A 19838-nucleotide genomic window follows, 5' to 3' on the forward strand; every position below is an offset into this window, starting at 1 on the left:
AGCACTGAAGGACAAGACTGATGCAAGGCATAGTGTTTCTCTGTAATTCTCACCAGATTTTGCCACCAGGTTATAAATACCTTGATTAAATTAACTTTCCTGGCCCTAATGTGAAATGGCGATACTTACTAACACTTGTTTTTGTCCATCATAAGAATTTTAAAATAATTCTAATTTGTGAAATAAATCTGGTTCTATATTTTGTCTGAATAATGTTGATTCCTCATGAGAAAAACAGTTCTTAAAAAAATAATCACACCTTCTAAATTCTATGTTTTTGGTAGAAAAACTTTCTTTTAAACTTTTTTTAATGTTTATTTTTGAGAAGAGAAAGAGAGACAGAATGTGAGCAGAGGAGAGGCAGATAGAGAGGGAGACACAGAACTTGAAGCAGGCTTCAGACTCTGAGCTGTGAGCACAGAGCCCAACACAGCGCTCGAACTCACAAACTGTAAGATGATATCATGACCTAAGCCTAAATCGAATGCTTAACCGACTGAGCCACCCAGGCACCCCAAGACGTATATTCTTGAATAATGTTAACAAACTTAAATTTTACTTATTGTCATGAAATAAGTTATTTTAGTTTTAATCTAATTGATTATATAAATAGTAAAAGGAATATTGTATATCATAAGCTAATTAATGTTTAATATCACATAAAGAATAGTTTAATAGTTAGCTGATTCCACTAATATGTAATGGAAAAAGCAAATGCTTATAGAAGTCTAATTTTTAGGTACTGGTTATGAAATTTCATTTATTAATAGTTTTGTATCAACTCTTGGCATTTGTTCAATGATACCTGTTAGACACATATTTACAGGTCAACAGAGCATTAGCTATTTGTGTGGAATAAAGTGCAGGACTCTTAAAGTCCAATCTGTTTCAAAGGATTTCCCTCACTAACTTGCCAATGTACACTCTCCCAGACTACTTGGGCTAAAATTCTACTAGTTTCTTGGTATACCGTATTCCCTTAGTTAACTACAAGGGTTTTAACAGAATTATGTCAGGTGTACAACAGTGATTCAACAATTCTATGTATCATCCAAAGATCACCATGGTAAGTGTAGTCACTGTCATCATAAATATTACAATGTTATTGACTATATTCCCAGAAATCCATGTATTTCTTAAAAAGAGAAGTATACAGCCTCTGTTCATGATAACATCATGGCAGAAAACATTAGGACACAGTAAGACACTGTGAGCTGGATCTATCAGCTTGCCATGTACATGTCTCAGCTCTCTCAATCATCATCAAGGGGGAACAATAATTCAAGAAAACTGGTCTTTTTGTTTCAACTTTCTCTAGCTCATCACAAAAATCTTCATTCTCACTCTGCCAACTACATTGTCTTCACTTACACCTCCTAACTACCTAGTCTTTCTTTTAATTGTTTTTAATTTGGAAAACTTCTGGCTGGGAGAAGGGTGGACGAATGTAAATATATATACACTACACGTAGGAACACTTCGAAATATGGAGGTATTATCTCTAGATGACCTATCAAATGCATTATGTTAAAGAATTTACAAATCAACCTTAAAAATTCAAAAGAGAGAAATGGCAAAAGACTTAAATAGGTACTTAACTTTATTAGCCATAACTGACTGGCCAATAAATACAAACAGGCACTCATTTATTAGTCATTAGGGAAATGCAAATTAAAACTACCACTCTGAAGGCTACAATTAAAGAGACTGATAATGCTCAGACATGGAGGTAATGTAGAACAAGTGGAACTTTTGGACACTGCTGGTGGGATTCAAAACTATCTCAATAAACTTTGAAAAAGAGATTGGCATTATTTACTAAAACTAAACATATGCAGACTCTATGACCCAACAATTCTACTCCTAGGCATATGTCCAACAGGAATGAATACATATATTAATCAAATGAAAGGTTTAAGAATGTTCATAGGAGCATTATTTACAATAGCCCTTCTCCTATAAAAAAACAACCACTCTATTGTCTACCAATAGTAGAAAGGATACATAGTGGTATATTTACACAGCAATGAGAAGAAACACACTTCCGTACACGACATACATGAATCTCACTTTATAATGTATGACCAAAAAAACTCCCTGGATTCTACTTATATAAAGCTCAACACCAGGCAAAAGTAATCTATCTGTGATAAAAGAAAGGATAGAGAACAGTTTGGAGAGGATGATAATAACTGCGAGATGGCAAAAGAGGGACTTCTAGGATGATGGTGATATTTCATTTCCTCATGTGAGTGGAAGTAACATGGGTGTGCTCATTTTGAAAATTCATTGAGCTATATTTTTGTATTTTTAAATTTATGTTATACTTCAAAAAAGCCTATTAAAAACAATACCAAATGCAGATATATTATACCTGGCACAGGAAAGCCTGAGACTGGAGTGTCATTTTAGGCTTCCCATACCTTCCAAAATCCCTATGTTAAGCTCTACTCTAAATGTGACTCTAATTTGGAGACAGGTCTATAAGGAAGTAATTAAGGTTAAACGAGGTCATAGGGGTGGAGTACTGACCTCATAGGATTAGTATCCCTTAAGAAGAGATACCAGAGCATTGTGTGTGTGCTCATTCTTGCTAGCTCACAATCTCTGCCCTGTGGGGATGTGATGACACATCAAGAAGGTGGCCTTCTGGAAGTCAGGAAGAAAGGCCTCACCAGGAACCAAATTGGCTGATACTTTGATCTTGGACTTCCCAGCCTCCAGAACTATGAGAAAATAAATTTATTTATTTAGGCAACCCAGTTTAAGGTATTTTGTTATGGAAGCCTGAGTAGACTAACACAAAGTCCTAGAGAACTTGATGCTAATAGAATGATATTAGATTGAGATAGATTTTGTATGCAGTGTGGAAAACCCCTGACCCCTTAAAAGCAGTATGAAGTTAAGGGAAAAACTCCATCTAGGCCTCATTGTCCAATACTGTAACAATAGCCACTGTGGCTAATAAATTAAAATTAAATACAAAATTCAGGTGCTCAGTCCCAATAGTCACATCTCAAGTACTCAACAGCAACATGTGTTGGACAGTGCAAATAGAAAACATTTTCTTCGTTACGGAAAATTTAGAGGACAACACTGGACCTAGAAGGGAATAGGATGCTTCTGAATGAACCTTCCTGATTAGAAATCAAGATATTAAAAAAAGGGTTTACACAAGATAGGAGATCCAATTCAATCAATACAAAGCTCAACAGAAAGAAGAAAGGATAGATTAATATTTCATGATTGCAGATATTTTATATTTAAAAATGTAAACTAGGGGCGCCTGGGTGGCTTAGTCGGTTAAGCGTCCGACTTTCGCTTAGGTCAGGATCTCGCGGTTCGTGGGTTCGAGCCCCGCATCGGGCTCTGTGCTGACTGCCGGTTCAGAGCCTGGAGCCTGTTTCGGTCTGTGACTCCCTCTCTCTCTGACCCTCCCCAGCTCACGCTCTCTCTCTCTCTCTCTCTCTCCTGGAAATAAATAAAAAACATTAAAAAAAAAAATAAAAATAAAAATGTAAACTAATAGCCTGTTCATATATTAACAAAAATAAATTCAAATAAATTATAATTTACCATTTAGCAATTCAATGAGTGCAGGGATTATCCCAGATTTGGCTAGCAATGCAGCACAAGAGTCATCCATAGATACAGTTCCAATCATTATAACCACTTCTAAAACAAGGTCATCTTCTGCAGCACCTAGTAAAGTCAAACCACAGAAAGTTTTCACTGAAATATCCTGATCCAAATCCATTTATCTTACCAAAACTTCAATGTACGGAAAATAGATCAGTTCTTATGAATCCTTAACATGCTAATAACTTTGTCCTTTCTTCACATTCATATGCTCAGTGAAGACAGTTCATAGTAGTACTGAAGTGAAAACACCTCTCTGAAAATATAAATGAATGACAATGTAAACACAGAAAACCAAAGAGTCATTTGACTGGCTCAAAGAACTTTGTGTGTTCACAGGTATGTATGCAAAGAGGATATGGTATTTGGTAATTTTAAAAAGGCAGGATAAAAAAAATAAGCAGGACAGGAAAGGGAAACCAATATTAAGATAACATATTGTTAGAAAAAAGAGTGCATACATTGATGAGGAGACCTAGTGATTACCTTTGTGGGAGGAAGAAACTAGAACTAGAGCTGAGAGTTGTGTGGGAAGAAAACACACTACCTAGTATAATAATGGTCACAAAACTGCTCTAGCAGTTGCTCTTATTCACAACAGAAAGAAATAGAAATAACTTAATGATTACGCAAAATGGAAATACTTAGCACAGACCTGGTTTTAGTTTATCCTTGAGGTATGGGACCAACTTGTACTCCTTAAGAACCAGTTCCCAGTCTAAGTCTGGAATGGTCAAATTTGCAAGAGTTCCCAAACATTCAATCACAAACTCCTCATCCTCATCATTAGAGATCTGGGCTGCAAGGTCCCCAACATAATCCTAAATAAAACAGAATTTTAAGACAAATTTAAAATATGATTTCTGCAGAAGAACTACTCTAATAATGTAACCCACAGGAAGAAAATTACGTATCAAGTGCGATTCTTTTGTTTTAATAATCTTGAGCCAAATTCCTATAGGAACTATTGGTTTAAAGTTTATTATTATTTTTTCATTACCTCGATATCCAAAGTGGGGCTCAAATTCAAAACTCTGAGAATAAGAGTCACATGCTCTTCCAAGTGAGCCAGCCAGGTGTCTCAGGGGTCACATGTTCAAAACTGGAGCGAGGATGGAAGTGTCAGGGGTAGGGATCATAAATGAAAACAACTCTAAAACTTAGGGTGGGATTTCTAGAAGCTACACTTACAAGAAGGTTGATAACAAAAGAACCAACTTGGGTCATGAGTTAATATTTGATAAGAGCTCAGTAAGAGTTTTATTTCCAAATGTAAGACTTTAAAGCTTTAATTCCCAGGCTATTTTAATAGACAGAAAGAACAGAAACTATACTCACAATAAATAAATTTTTCGTTGGTCCATCATGCTGAGAAATGTTTCTAATCATTTTCATCAGCAATGGATCCTTAAACTTCAGAGCCCTCTTCATGAGCATCTTCAGCCCATTTCCTACAAAAAAAACAGAAAATTCCTCCGATAGAATCAAGGTTTGTTTAAGTTTAATAAAATTTTTTTTGTTCAGTTCTCCAAAAAACCCAAATTTACATATAGTAAAATGTCTGAATCTTAAGTGTACAATATATTAATTTTGATTAAGTGTATGCTCCTGGTAATTTATACCCCTATCAAGATACAGAGTATTTCCATTCATGCCACAAAGTATCCCTTCTCAGTCAATTCTCTTCCCCAAATGTAATCACTTTTCTTCTCCTTTTCCTCTTCCTCCTCTTGTTTTCCTTCTCTTTTTCTTTTTAAACATAGATTAATTTTATCTGCTTTAGAATTTCATATAAATGGTATCACATGGTATGAGCTCTTTTGTGTATGGAATATGCACCAGAGATTTAAAAAATGTAAATACTTTTTGATCCAGAAAAACTGTACTTCTAGCAACTTATCCTAAGAATATAAAAATGGACATTTGAAAAGTTTCAGAGAAAGGAGAATTACTGCAGCATGGTTTGTTACAGAAAAGAAGTGGCAACAAGCTAAATATCCAAAATAGCTGATTAAATTATAGAAAATCCTTTAATGGATTATTTTGCAACTATTGGCAATTATGTTTTATAAAAATATTTAATCACATGAAATGAGATTCAAGATATTACTAACTTAAAAAATGTCATCATATATAGATAGAAAAAACAAATTTTATCTTTAAAATATGCAGAAGCATTGTACCAAAATTTTGCCTATGATTATCTTTCGATAGTGGAAGTAAAGATTTTAATTTTTTCCTATCTGCTCATTTGTCCCTTTAAAAAAAAACAAACCAAATATGTATACTTTCCAAATAAAAAAAACTCAGCAGATTCTGAAATATCATAATGCATGACAAGCTATTTTACTAAGGTATTATAGAAACAAATATCAAAGACATTTTTATTGTATTATCTTACACTGTAACAGACTGTTTTGCAAATAAAAAGTTTCATCTAGAAATGTGTTTAAAAATCAAATTTCAGTTAAGGGTAACTAAACCTTGGTTTATAAGATATTACCAAAGGTAAGTGTTTCTAGTCATGAGATAAGAAGAGTATTTATTCTGAATCTATCTGACCTTTAAAGATTAAAGCTATAGGTTTTAAAACTATTTAAAAACAGGACTTACTCAGGATTTACATAGCTACTATAATTCTTAATTCCTTATTGTTTCTTTTCCACCATTTGCTAGCTGCCATATGATTGAAATTTATCTATGAAGCTCAAAGGCACTAACCTTCACAGATAAGCTGTACATTCCTTTTGTTAGCAGCAAGATTAATGCAGAAAGAAATGAGTTCCAAGTCAATTCGTTCATCTGAACATTCAAACAGCATCTTCATTAACTAGCAAAAAGCACATGGAATATTTTATTAAAAAAAAAAACAAATAAAAAGACCCCACCAAAAGCACCAGATGTATTTTATTACAATGTATTATCTTAGATTATGTGATGGGAATAATATAATACAATTACATTTCAACATAGAAATGGTAGGTTCTCACTATTGACAAACTGAATGAATAAATGGTTGATGAACTACTAGATGTTCGGTATTAAATGTAAACTACCTAGTATAGGTAGTACCAAGTATAGTACCGAGGACTGAATACAGGAGGAATATTAGATACAGCCTTTGAATTTAAGGAATTTAAAATATTATGTAGAAGCAGAGCATTCTGAGCAAAGAAAATCACTTGTGCAAAGGATATAAGGTAAGTAAGAAGAAAAGAAGGCGAGCATGGTTAGGAGTGAGTGTAATAGTGTTCAGATATAAGAAGGTAAAAGGCAGATCATGCAGGATCATGAAGTACATGTTAAAGATTTGGGGCTTCACTGTAAGGACAATGGGAAGCCATTAAAGGCTTCTAAGTAAGTAAAATGTCAGGATACAATTGGTGGTTCAAAAAGATCTGGCCACTGTGGAAAAAGACTGAAACAGAGTGAGAAAATACAGGAAAACCATCTAGGAGGGTAGAGGAAAAGTCCAGGTAAGATGACTCTTGGACTACATGGGGCCGTGGGGCCGTGGGGATGGAGATGAAAGGATGGATTAAAGGTACATTTAGGAATGAGAATCAAAATGGGATTTAATAACTGACTAGATGTTGAGGTTAAGGGAGAGGAAGGGTCAAAGATGACTCCCAGGTTTCTGCAGCAACATGGATGGTGGTGCCCACATTTACCAAACAGGAGAAACTAGAGTAGGAGGGCTTTAAAGGGAAGACAGTCATTTTGGTTTCAGATGTGTTGAGTTTAATAAGCTGCCTGTGTGATAGTGTGGTGCAGATATTCAGTAGAAATTATAAATGCAATGCTCAGTTTAGAAGAAATATTTGCCCTGGAGATTTAGGAATTGTTACATATGGTTGATTACTGAAGCTGCAGGCCTGATTCAATCATTTGGGCATGGGTGTAAATAAGAAAAGAGCTCTACTTAATGATAAGAGAAAGAGAAGGCGGATCTGAAGAGCAACAGACAGAAAAGCAGAAATCTAGGAAAAGGTAGGCTACCTATGGCCATCTATCTGTAATCTAGATTTGTCATGATGAGAGATAGTTGCTATAATAAAGGAGAAATGAACAAACATAATGCTATGGTTTTGAGAAGCTAGTCTTCTATTACTGGTAAATCAGCAGATTAACTGAGTGTATATTATGTAAAGATATTTTTCTCTAAGTCAAATGGCTAAGATATAGGAAAGTCATCTAAAATGTATTACCTAAGAAATCCTTATGTTTTGCCTCAGGGCACTACAATACCTTTTTAGATTAACATGCCTTTGTGAATCCAGCAGAGTACCTTCTATCCAGGATGAATAATAGCTATCTGTTGACTGGTTAGACCCTAGTCTGTTAAATCTTGTTTTAATTATTCTCTATGTTAGTTTCAGATAACTTAAGTTTCAAAAAGGATATATGCCAACACATAAAAACCAACTGTATTCCTATGTGCTAGCAGTGAACAACTGGAAACCAAAATTAACACAATCCACTTAACAACTGCTCTAAAAAAACTATACCTAAGTAGGTACAATTCTAACAAAACTATACTTATATATATGCTGAAAACTACAAAACACTGTAACAGGTGAATAGTTGGCAATATATCATGCCTTTTTCCAGAGGGTGGCTCTTGAACCACAAATGTTGCTACTAATGGAATCTTTAGATAAGGAATCATTATAAATTAATAAAAATGTAGTTGATAATCCTCTAATTAATGAATTAGTATGTTTTTTATACTCTAATTAAAAAGTTACTATAGATTTCTTCCAAATTTTTACTCCTGCAAGAAACTTCTTTATAATAAGAAAAATCTGTTACATCAAAGTAAACTATCTGTTGCTATTTACTTGAAACTGACCGTGTAGTATGATAATTGCCCTTACAAATGGGGTTAGAGGTGATCTATTTAGAAGCTGAGGGGTTTTGTTTGTTTTGTTTTGTTTTTGTTAATTTCTGTGTTAAATCCTGTGGTGAGGTAATCAGGAGCTAGATTTTTAAAAAATAATGTACAGTTTGAAATCTTATCCACCTAGCCCCCCCAAATCAAGAGAAATTAGGACTAAATGTGAATGAAATGTATGATGATATAGAATTAGTTTTTCATAATACGAAAGAGAAACACTTCAATTTTAATTAAAGCATTCACATTTTAAAATAATAGTTTCCTTCAAACTCCATGTGCAACATTATGTCTCTAATTTGATTGCTACTCCTGGTACTTCAAAAGTAAGTGTAATTGCTGACAACTAGGAAATATTAAAACTAGATTTGTTCTGTTTTAACTATGTCCATTGTCATCTTTTACTAATTTAACAGGAAAGCACTAAAAGGGCTTAGGCCTGTGCAATGAAGAGGCAATAGTGTTCAATCAGACAAGTCCCATATTGAGTATCAGATACCAAAGACTCAAGACTGAAATCACTGTGTCTAGACTCTCTGGCACCTGACTTCACTTATTTACCAGTGACCAGAGGCCAACCCCCACAGCTCTCTGAATTCACATACACCTCTACCACCCCCATCCCCCCACCCAACATCTTTGAATGATTATGGCAGAACTCTGCATGCCTCAGGAATCTCTGCTGACTGGCTACTCCCTAACTCTGCTGTTTGAAGTGATGCTCTGGTTTCTGAACTTCAGCAGATAATGGCAGGCAGGAGCAAAGGGGGCTGTCAGAAAGGACGTTTACCAGCATTCAGCCTAAAAGAAGCATGTAGATCAAAGAGGGGCCAAATAGGACAACCGTGGTAGAAAACATGTGGATCACTATGAAGATTCTTACACACTGTTCTAGGGTAAAATATTAAATAACGCCATGACATCATTACCTAAACATGTACTTTGATTGGCCATTCTAATACCAATAAATACTTTTATAAGCATCTGGATGGCATTTACACCTATTTAAACAAAACATGCATCTCAGAGGTCTAAATAACAATGAACTGTTAATGTGTACTTTTAACTATTATTAGAATACAACTATTAACTCCTGGTTATCCCCAAGAATGCTTACCTGAAACAATTCACCCACTGAGACCATTAAGACCACATATAAAGTCAGACCAGCCCTGGACCCCAAATTCTGCAGAATGCTGATATAATAAGGGGAAACATTACAATATACTGGATAATTAGAGGCACTAAAGTACAAAAGAAGAAAAGTAATATAATATTGAGAGAGATTATGAGGCATATTGAACATATAAGCACCTACTCTGAGTATTAAATAATTTACAAAAATTCTAATTATAGGTTTATCTTATAAAATGCGTACAAGGCAGTATTTAAAATGGACAGTGAATGGATCCAAAATAATGTGAATGATTTGATATTTTACTAAGAGTACCTTTCTTTATATAAATTTTTTAAAATGTTTTATTTATTTCTGAGAGAGAGAGAGACTACGTGAGCAGGGGAGGGTCAGAGAGAGAGGGAGATACAGAATCTGAAACAGGCTCCAGGCTCTGAGGTGTCAGCACAGAGCCCGACGCGCGGCTCAAACCCATGAACCGTGAGACCATGACTTGAGCCGAAGTCAGACGCTTAACCGACTGAGCCACCCAGATGCCCCTAAGAGTACCTTATTTTTGTATAGTGTTTTATGAGATATAAAGCTCCTTTACATAAATATTTAATGTAATTAAAGAATAGGACCATATTCCACATTTTTTGTCATTAAAATGAATATGGGTGACTACTAAACCATAGCTTTCCTTCTTTCAAAATTATTTTAGGCTTTTCATTTATAACGCTTTATTTTTTCTTTTAAAGAGAGAGCAGGGGAGAAGGGCTGAGAGGGAAAAGGAGAGGGAGGGTGGGAGGGAAAGAAAGAGAGAGAGAATGAATCTCAAGCAGGCTCCACGCTTAGCACAGAGCCTGACACAGGGCTTGATCCCATGACCCTGGGATCATGACCTGAGCCAAAAACAAGAGTCAGATGCTCGAATGACTGGGCCACCCAGGCGCTCCTTGACAGTCTTTACTAAACAAATATTAATGTGTGTAATTTCAAAGTTAACCAAGTATTACATTAATTCTAAGATCCAAACCTCAGATACAGCTTTAATAGTACAATCAGTTACTGTCACAAAGTTTTTTTTTTTTTAAGGATTTTATTTTTAAGTAATCTCCACACCCAACGTGGAGCTCAAACTCATCACAACCCTGAGATCAAGAATCATACACTGAGTCAGCCAGGTGCCCCAACCAATAGTTTAAAGCTTTACTAGTTTTAAAAACATTACTCTGAGTAGCCTCTACCTCTGAAAGGAGTATCTTTTTAACTTAGGAAAGAAGATTGGAAATTGCAACTTTATCCCAGACGTGCTTTCCACAATTCTGTTATTCTATAATGCATATCATAATGGGTGGCAATGAAGCCATGTCAGCTTTTCTGTTGGTATTTCAAAATTGAGCCTTAAAAGTCATAGGCTGGATAGCACTTTAGGACCAAATATATTTGAGAGTATCATTTGGTTTCTCAAAATATGGCCTCACACTAAAAAACTTCAGGATATTTATGATGTAATTTGGTAACAGTACCTCACCATTCCTATAAGCGTTGAATTTTTATTAAAATAAAAAATATTGACTACTAAATAGGTTTTGGAAGATTTTATTTATGAAATATAGTTCATAGATATTCTGAAAACCCCACTGCAGAAATGTTTGATATTAAAAATTATTAGTCAAGAAAACATGCACGAATATTGTTCTTGTAAAGGTATGGGAGAATTTTCTATGTACAAAGTTTTCAAATGCAATAATAATTATGTGTCAAAAATGACCTAAAAAGGCTCTTATTTCTTTAAAATAAAGTTTTATTTCTTATGGTTGAGATTATACATTCTAAAAGAGGATAACTCCAATTTGAAGATTCACCAAACTTTTCCATCCCTTTTTATTTTACATTTCTTTCTTTTTTATTTAATGTTATTTTCTTTCAATCTAATCTGGATAAAAATAGTCAATCTAGGCAAGAATACTATTCTTCTTTGGCTGCTTTCCAATTCATATCCTGTAGTCACTGGAGTTCTGACACTAAGTGGGATTGGAAAAGGAACACTCTTTGAAACTGCAAAGCAGAAACCCTGGAACATATGGAGTGAGACTGTAGTAAATCACCTGCAATCTCCCTTTGACATAGCTACTCTTTTATTGAAAACTTGTTTGACAAAGAATTTGATTACACTGTGCACTGGCTACACTTCTGACATGTGTTATCTCTATAAGAAGCCCTTGCCTAGTTAGATAAGATATGCTCTATATTCTTTGAAGAATGCCTATTTCCTATAAACATAATTAGTTTATCTTCTTGATATAAAAGGCTAAGAAACTACCCTTGAAAGTTTATCAGTTTTTTAATTACATGTAGATAAAGTGTTAAAATTCTGGAATAGCAAATTCAATTTTAAAACCATCCCACTAGTTTGAGGTGAATAAAAAGATGGTCAATAAGAATAAAAAGAAATTATGGTCTATTTTTACTACATATTAATTCTCTCTCAAGTAACATATATTTAATAACTTATATTAGGTTAATGAGGAATTGCCTAAGCAGGAGTCTTAAGAGGAATTATTTTTCTAAGTGTGACTTACTATTCATATTCTTCTGAAGTGTTTTTTATATACATTTAATCTTTATTTTTTTTTATTTTTTTTTAAATGTTTATTTATTTCTAGGAGACAGAGAGAGAGACAGCATGAGCAAGGGAGGGTCAGAGAGAGAGGGAGTCACAGACTGAAACAGGCTCCAGGCTCTGGGCTGGCAGTCAGCACAGAGCCTGACGCGGGGCTCGAACCCACGAAACGTGAGATCATGACCTAAGTGAAAGTCGGACGCTTAACCAACTAAGCCACCCAGGCATCCCTAATCTTTATTTTTGAGAGAGAGAGATAGAGAGAGCAAGCATGAACAGGGACGGGGTAGAGAGAGAGGGAAACACAGAATCTGAAGCAGGCTCCAAGCTCTGAACCGTCAGCATAGAGCCCAATGCGGGGCTCAAACTCAAAAATTGTGATATCATCACCTGAGCCAAAGTCAGATGCTTAACCAACTGAACCACCCTGGTGCCCCCTAAAGTGTTTTTTTAAGTGTTATTTTTATTGTTTGCCATACATCTTGCAATTTTTCTTTTTCTATGTTAGGAAACCATTTTATAAAAAATAATGTAATATTTAAAATCGGCCCAACCAATGCTCCAATCATCAGATATTCAAATTAGTGGAGCTCAGTTTAATAAAGATTGATGGCACAACTGCTTCGGATTCTGTGTCTCCCTCTCTCTCTGATCCTCCCCTGCTCACGCTGCCTCTCTCTCTCTCAGAAATAANGTAATATGTATAGAATCTCTATCCTTATAACATAGTCCATGTTAAAAAAAAAAAAAACTAAATTACTTCAAGACAAAAAAGGCCTAACATATGAAATATATCAAGCAACTGAGTCATAGCAAAATCTTTCTTAAAGATAAAAGGATTTTGATAAAGCATTTAAAATCATTGAACATAAACAAATGAACAGGCAAAGTTAGGAAATACTAGTAATATGACAAAGAATTAAAATAGTTATCCATATTTGGATCTCATTTACGAATACTAAAAATATTCACATGCCAATGAAAAAATTGGCAAAGGACATGAGTAAGTAATTTGCAAATACAGTAACGTGGATATTAAACACACACACACACACACACACAAAGTTCAACCTCACTAATATTCATGGAAATGCAAATAAAAAGAAATAAGAGGGGTGGGGCGCCTGGGTGGCTCAGTTGGCTGAGCATCTGACTTCAGCTCAGGTCACAATCTCACAGTTCATGAGATTGTGACCCACATCACAATCAGGCCCACGTCAGGCTCTGTGCTGACAGCTCAGAGCCTGGAGCGTGCTTCGGATTCTGTGTGTTCCTCTCTCTCTGCCCCTCCCCTGCTCATGATCTGTCTCTCTCTGTCTCTCAAAAATAAATAAATGTTAAAATCAATTTAAAAAAAAGAAATAGAGAAATTCTATTTTTAGAGAAATGATATTAGCCAGTATTGTTAAAAGTGAAATCCAAGTGTTCATTGAAGGATGAATGAATAAAGAAGATATGGTGTGTGTGTGTGTGTAGATTTACACACACACAAATGATTATTACTCAGCCATAAAAAAGAATGAAATCTTGCCATTTGCAACAACATGGATAGAGCTAGAGAGTATTAATGCTAAGTGAAATAATTCAGTCAGAAAAAGAGAAATATTATTTCACTCATGTGAAATTTAAGAAACAAAACAAATGAGCAAAGGAAAAACAAAACAGAGAGAGAGACTCTTAATTATAGAGAACTGATGGTGACTAGAGGGAAGGTGGGTGGGCAGATAGGTGTAATAAGTGAAAGGGATCAAGGAGTGTACTTGTGATGAGCACTGGGTGTGTATGGAATTACTGAATTACTACTGTATATCTGAAACTAATATAACACTTTATATTAACTATACTGGAATTAAAACAAAATTTTAAAAAAGGAAAAAAGTAGAGTGCTGGTTAGAAATACAAACATGCCTTCTTAGAAAGTAACAGTCACATACACAAGTGTTTATACCTTTTGACTTAGTAATTCTACTTTTAGGAACTTAAAGAAAAACTCAGGGATGTGGATAAGCATTTATATACCATATTTATTCCACATTATTTCATTTGTTTACATATGTTTACTTACATCTGTATATATGTGATAAATTGGAAAAAAAACATACAGTTTAACAATAATAATGATACATTTATGCGAAAGAATATTATGTAACTATTAGAAATAATTTTTGAAGACTATTCAATCACATGGGAGAATACATTGCGATCTATTATGCATATAATCTCAATATGTTATTTTTTAACTTTGCAGAAGAAACATACTAAAATGTTGAATGGTTATCTCTTGAGTTTGGGATAACAAAGTTATTTTCATTTTTATACTGCTCTGTATTTCCAATTTTCTATCACAAATTCATATTATTTTTAAGAGGGAACTGTTTTTAAGGAAAAATGTATATGGCAAATCAAGACAAGCAAATGAATAATACTTATTTTTAATGCTTTTAAAAAACACTTAAAACCACTTACCTGTGGTATACAGTCAGTGTATGCAAACATTGATTTGAAGCGATCATCCATGCTGATGTGGTAAAGAACACACATTGCTATTTGTTTGTAGTTTTCATTACCTGGGAATAAGAAATCATGCACATCATTAAATGATGGATATAACTGATTTTTTTGGGTATAACACACTCAAATTAATACATTAAGACTTTTAAATTCCTGAATCAAATGCTTACACACCTCTAATTTAAAAATACTTTGACCTCCCTACTTCAATTTCAAAGTCTGGAATATACTGTCTGTGAAATATCACTAATTTCCAAGAGATACTGTGCATATTGCAAGGTGTGTCTGTGAAAAAAAATGAAGCTCAAACCAAAGAATTTACTGTTTTCAGTAGCCTACTGTGAAACATTTTGGGTCACTGGCCTCCCCACCCTTGATGTTCCATCAAAATACGTGATTAACCCAGTTCCTAACAGTGATGATATATGAAAAATAGTAAACAGAAAGTATATTTAATTTCTTATGACTCAGAAACTGGAAAAATAAATGATAAAAGAAGTATGGTAGTATTTATAGCACTAAAAAAAAAAAATACATGACTGTAAAATGCTAAGGGCTATAAACAGACTAAGAACTGCCTGAGAACTTCTGAGGTAAGGTTATCCTAACCTGATACACCTAAAAACTGAAAAAAAAGAAACAAATGATATATCATAGATTGAAAAATAAAGGACTCTATATATCATGTAATCCTTCTTGCTTTCAGGTAGATCATATTTTAAGGTCCTATTTATGATCTCTAAGTCAGTGATAGAAATAGAATTACAAGAGTTGTTTAAAAAGTTTTATCAAAAAACAATATCCATTTTGAAAATTCTGGGCTGAGAAATATTTTAAGATATTTGGAATTTGAAAAAATTGAGCAGGTAAGTGAATTTAATTGATAAATAATATATGAAGATTTTAAATGTTTTAACATGGAGGATAAATTTAGCACCTTTACCCTTGTGTCTACCATACCACAAAATTACTAAAATACTAAGGTTTTTTAAAATTCTGTTTTTGATTCTTATTAAATTTTTTGATATATTAGGCATATCTTTTCAGATGGTTAGAAATATTTAGAGGACATGAACTTTGGTATTCTCACCAGGCCTAATAGAATACATGGTAGTTTCTTAATAAATACCTGCTGACTGATTTTAACATTTATACAGAATAGTGATTATAGTTAACAATCTTGTATTGTATATATTTGAAAGTTACTGAGAGTAAATCTTAAAAGTTCTAACCACACACACACACACACACACACACACACAGTAATTATGTGAGGTGATAGATGTGTTAACTAACCTTATTGTGGGAATTATTTTTCAATATATACATATATCAAATCATTAAATCACATACCCTAAATTTAAATAATGTTATATGTCAATTAGATCTCCATAAAGGTGGAAAGCAAGATGCAGTGTTACATTAAAAAAAAATCAGAGGATAAACAGAAGAAATAAACACATTTATTCAAACACAGAAATCATTAAATTCTACAAGAGCTTCAGACTTGAGACAAATATTTTAAAAGTTATAGGAGAACTTTTACATGTAAGTAAAAAAAATATAGTGACTCTCTATCTCTAGTTCTTTGTTTTCCTCAAGCCTATATGTTAGAGAAAAATATAGCACGTNTTAAGCATCTAACTTCTGATTTTAGCTCAGGTCATGATCTCACAGTTCATGAGTTCGAGCCGTGTGTTGGGCTCTGTGCTGACAGTGCAGAGCCTAGTTGGGATTTTCTTTCTCACTCTCCCTCTGCCCCTCCTTTGCTTGTGCTCTATCTCAAAATACAAAATAAACATTATATATATAATATATACATATAACATATGTATAATATATACATACAATATAAGTGAATATTATCAACCCTATGCTTCAGATAAGGAACTCAATGCTTAGAGAAAAATACATATTTGCTACACAGCCTTATAAGTAAGCAGGGATTTAAACTCTGATTCTAAAATCTTCACCAGATTATGTTACAATAGCTCTCAAATACTTTTGTATTTGATAAGATGAAATGGCCTTCTAATATTGGGTATAAAAGACTGATCTGTACTGACTGACAGATATATGGCAAGATAAAACACATTTTTGAAACAGAATTTTTTAAAAGCTGGATTTTTCCATCTTGTAAGATAGTTTGGCCTTCAATATCAGTGTAAAAATGACTCCCTGGGATAAAACAAAAACAATAGAATCCATTCTTTATCTGATGAATACATACTAGTATACATTTTCATTTTAACTAAAAATCTTGAATTCACTAAGTCAATCACTTGGAATACAACACAGGCAGAAACTACATTTTATATATGAAATAACACTTATTTTACCTCATGTTTTACATCTGTTTCTCTATAGCACTACAATCTATAGAAACTTTGCAGAATTAAGAGCTCACGTGAAATCATTTTAGGTAAATTTCTGGTCCTGTCTACTATTTGAAAAACTTCACTACACAATCTATAGAGAAGACAGACACTGAATTAGAAAGATAAGCTCTAAGGATAATGACCCTAGGCTTAGATGAAAAGGTAAGATACAATAAAATAGGAGAAAGTATACTTAATCTGAAGATGTAGACTAGTAAGTCAGAAACACAGTTAGCCGTAAAATATATGCACGTTAAGTATTTGGGGGTAAGACTTCTATTTGGAAGAAGATGTAATGCAAAAATTGTGAAATTACTCCAAAATGAGGAAAAGTATAGACAAATTGGGAATACCATCAACTCCAATGTTTGGTTCTTGGGATCAAAGCAATCTAAATAGAAAAGATTCATAGATATTACTAAAGCATATTTTCAAACTGTTGAAGGCATGCATTTACACTTATTCTAGTAAAAACACATTTGTCATAGGAAAACAAATCTTTGTATAGGTCTTCTTTTTTTTTTTAATGTTTACTTATTTATTTTGAGAGAGTGTGTGCACCCACATGCACGAGAGCAGGAAAGGGTCAGAGAGAGAGGAAAAGAGAGAATCCCAAGCAGGCTCCACATTGTCAGCACAGAACCTGAGGTGGGGCTCAATCTCCCCATCTATGATATCATGACCTGAGTCGAAATCAAATCAGATGCTTAACCAGCTGAGCCACCAGGCACTGCTGTATGGGTTTTCTAATATGTAGGTTAAAAGTGAAGAAATCTGAGGCACTTGGATGGCTCAGTTGGTTAAGCATCCGACTTCGGCTCAGGTCATGATCGCACGGTTTGTGAGTTTGAGCCCCATGTCAGGCTCTATGCTGACAGCTCAGAACCTGGGGCCTGCTTTGGATTCTCTCTCCCTCCCTTTCTGCCCCTCCCTGCTCATGCTCTCTCTCTCTCTCTCAAAAATAAACATTAAATTTTTTTTAAAGTGAAAAAATCCAACTTTATTCTTCAAGGAGGAGGATATCCTTATGGTTCAGTCAGATTATACTTCACAGTATTTAGCTTTTTTAAGTAGGGTCCTTCAGCAACCTTTCACATTCTTTTTTTATTTTAATTTTTTAATGTTTATTTTTGAGAGAAGACAGAGACAGAGACAGAGTGTGAGCAGGGGAGGGGCAGAGAGAGAGGGAGACACAGAATCTGAAGCAGCTCCAGGCTCTCAGCTGTCAGCACAGAGCCCGACGTGGGGCTTGAAGTCAGGAACCACAAGATCATGATGGGAGCCAAAGTCAGATGCTTAACTGACTGAGCCATCCAGGTGCCCCAATAAACTTTCATATTCTGAAGGCAAATCTCCCTTTCCCTGATATTTCAGGTTTTTTTCTATATGCTGGTCAGCTGTGGGTATATGCTAATCCTGCTTAACTTTTACAAAATATTTTTTTAACAAAATATTATTTGAAGATATTTTCTCTATGTAGTAGGTTCACTGAAAAGTAGGATTCCAATGCACACAACTTGGTAAATGGTAAAAAAAACAAAGAGAATTAATTACAATGAAAAGATTCTTCAGCATCAAAGTAAATCACCGAACAAATTAAAATTCAATGTGGAACTAGGTATGAAACAGGAGGCTTGAGGAGAGTTTATTCCTGGTATCAATGAAAAGGATTCTAAAAAACAATGATCTAAGGTGGTGCATCATTCATATAAGATGAGAGAAAAGATTCACTTTTAAGGGATCTGTACTCTATAAAATAGTTAACAAGGAAGCTCCTTTAGAGCTAATGATAACATAATTTATATAAGGGTAATATATATGTGTGTGTGTGTATATATGTATGTATATATATGTGTGTGTATATATAGCTTCCAAAGGATAAATCAAGGGTAAAGAATATGTGACAGGATAGGAAGCCTGAAGTAATATCCTAAAATTATAATAATTTCTAAAAAGCAGAATAACATATGTAAGAAACAGATCTCAGATATAACAATAACTTACTTTTTTCTTTCACAGTAAAACTAAATATCTAGTCTCAAGAAATAGAATGATTCAGGGGTGCCTGGGTGGCTTAGTCGGTTAAGCATCCGACTTTCGCTTAGGTCATGATCTCGCGGTTCATGGGTTTGAGCCCCGCGTCGGACTCTGTGCTGACTGCCAGCTCAGAGCCTGGAGCCTATTTCAGAGTCTGTGTCTCCCTCTCTCTCTGACCCTCCCCTGCTCACGCTGTCTCTCTCTCTCCTAGAAATAAATGAAAATATTTTTAAAAAAATAGAATGATTCATTCTTCAGCCAGTCCTGAGTCTGCTCTTGCGTGCTGTCTCTTCTCCTCCCTCCATACTCGTGGCCCAAGGTGAATACTCATGCAGCTCTCCATGCATTCCTAATTCTTCTCTATCATGAACACTATTAAAAAAACCTCTGAACATGTCCCCAGTTCCCATCATCTCCTCCCACCCACCCCCATAATCTGTACCTAAAATGATTATCATGCCCAAAAGCAAGCTGAAAACTAAGGGGCTGAGGTAGAAGCTCCAGGGAAACAATGCTGTCCTGAAAGCCTGGTAGACAGCCAATCTTTTTATAACCATAATTGAGAAAAGGGAAAATAGAAACGGTCAAGCAAACAGTGATAATGCTCCTATTGTATGATAAGCATATGTTTTCTCA

General features: G+C 34.4%; 1 protein-coding gene across 3 annotated transcripts in view; it reads right to left on the bottom strand.

The window, feature by feature from the left end:
- The window catches only part of KIFAP3 (kinesin associated protein 3), a 160376-nt gene that overhangs the window by 52407 nt on the left and 88131 nt on the right, over positions 1-19838 (bottom strand). For all 3 annotated transcript variants that reach the window (XR_013338972.1, XM_077779883.1, XM_077779884.1), the window contains 5 exons: positions 14743-14843; positions 6361-6469; positions 4978-5090; positions 4295-4460; positions 3577-3702 (listed from right to left, as the gene is read on the bottom strand). Coding sequence is in view for 2 of the 3 variants with exons in the window: in XM_077779883.1 (XP_077636009.1) it covers positions 3577-3702; positions 4295-4460; positions 4978-5090; positions 6361-6469; positions 14743-14843 (615 nt within the window). In the remaining variant the exon portion in view is untranslated. The remainder of the gene's footprint in view (positions 1-3576; positions 3703-4294; positions 4461-4977; positions 5091-6360; positions 6470-14742; positions 14844-19838) is intronic.

The sequence above is a fragment of the Crocuta crocuta genome, unplaced genomic scaffold (assembly GCF_008692635.1).
Source record: "Crocuta crocuta isolate KB4526 unplaced genomic scaffold, BGI_CrCroc_1.0 scaffold322, whole genome shotgun sequence".
NCBI lineage: Eukaryota > Metazoa > Chordata > Mammalia > Carnivora > Hyaenidae > Crocuta > Crocuta crocuta.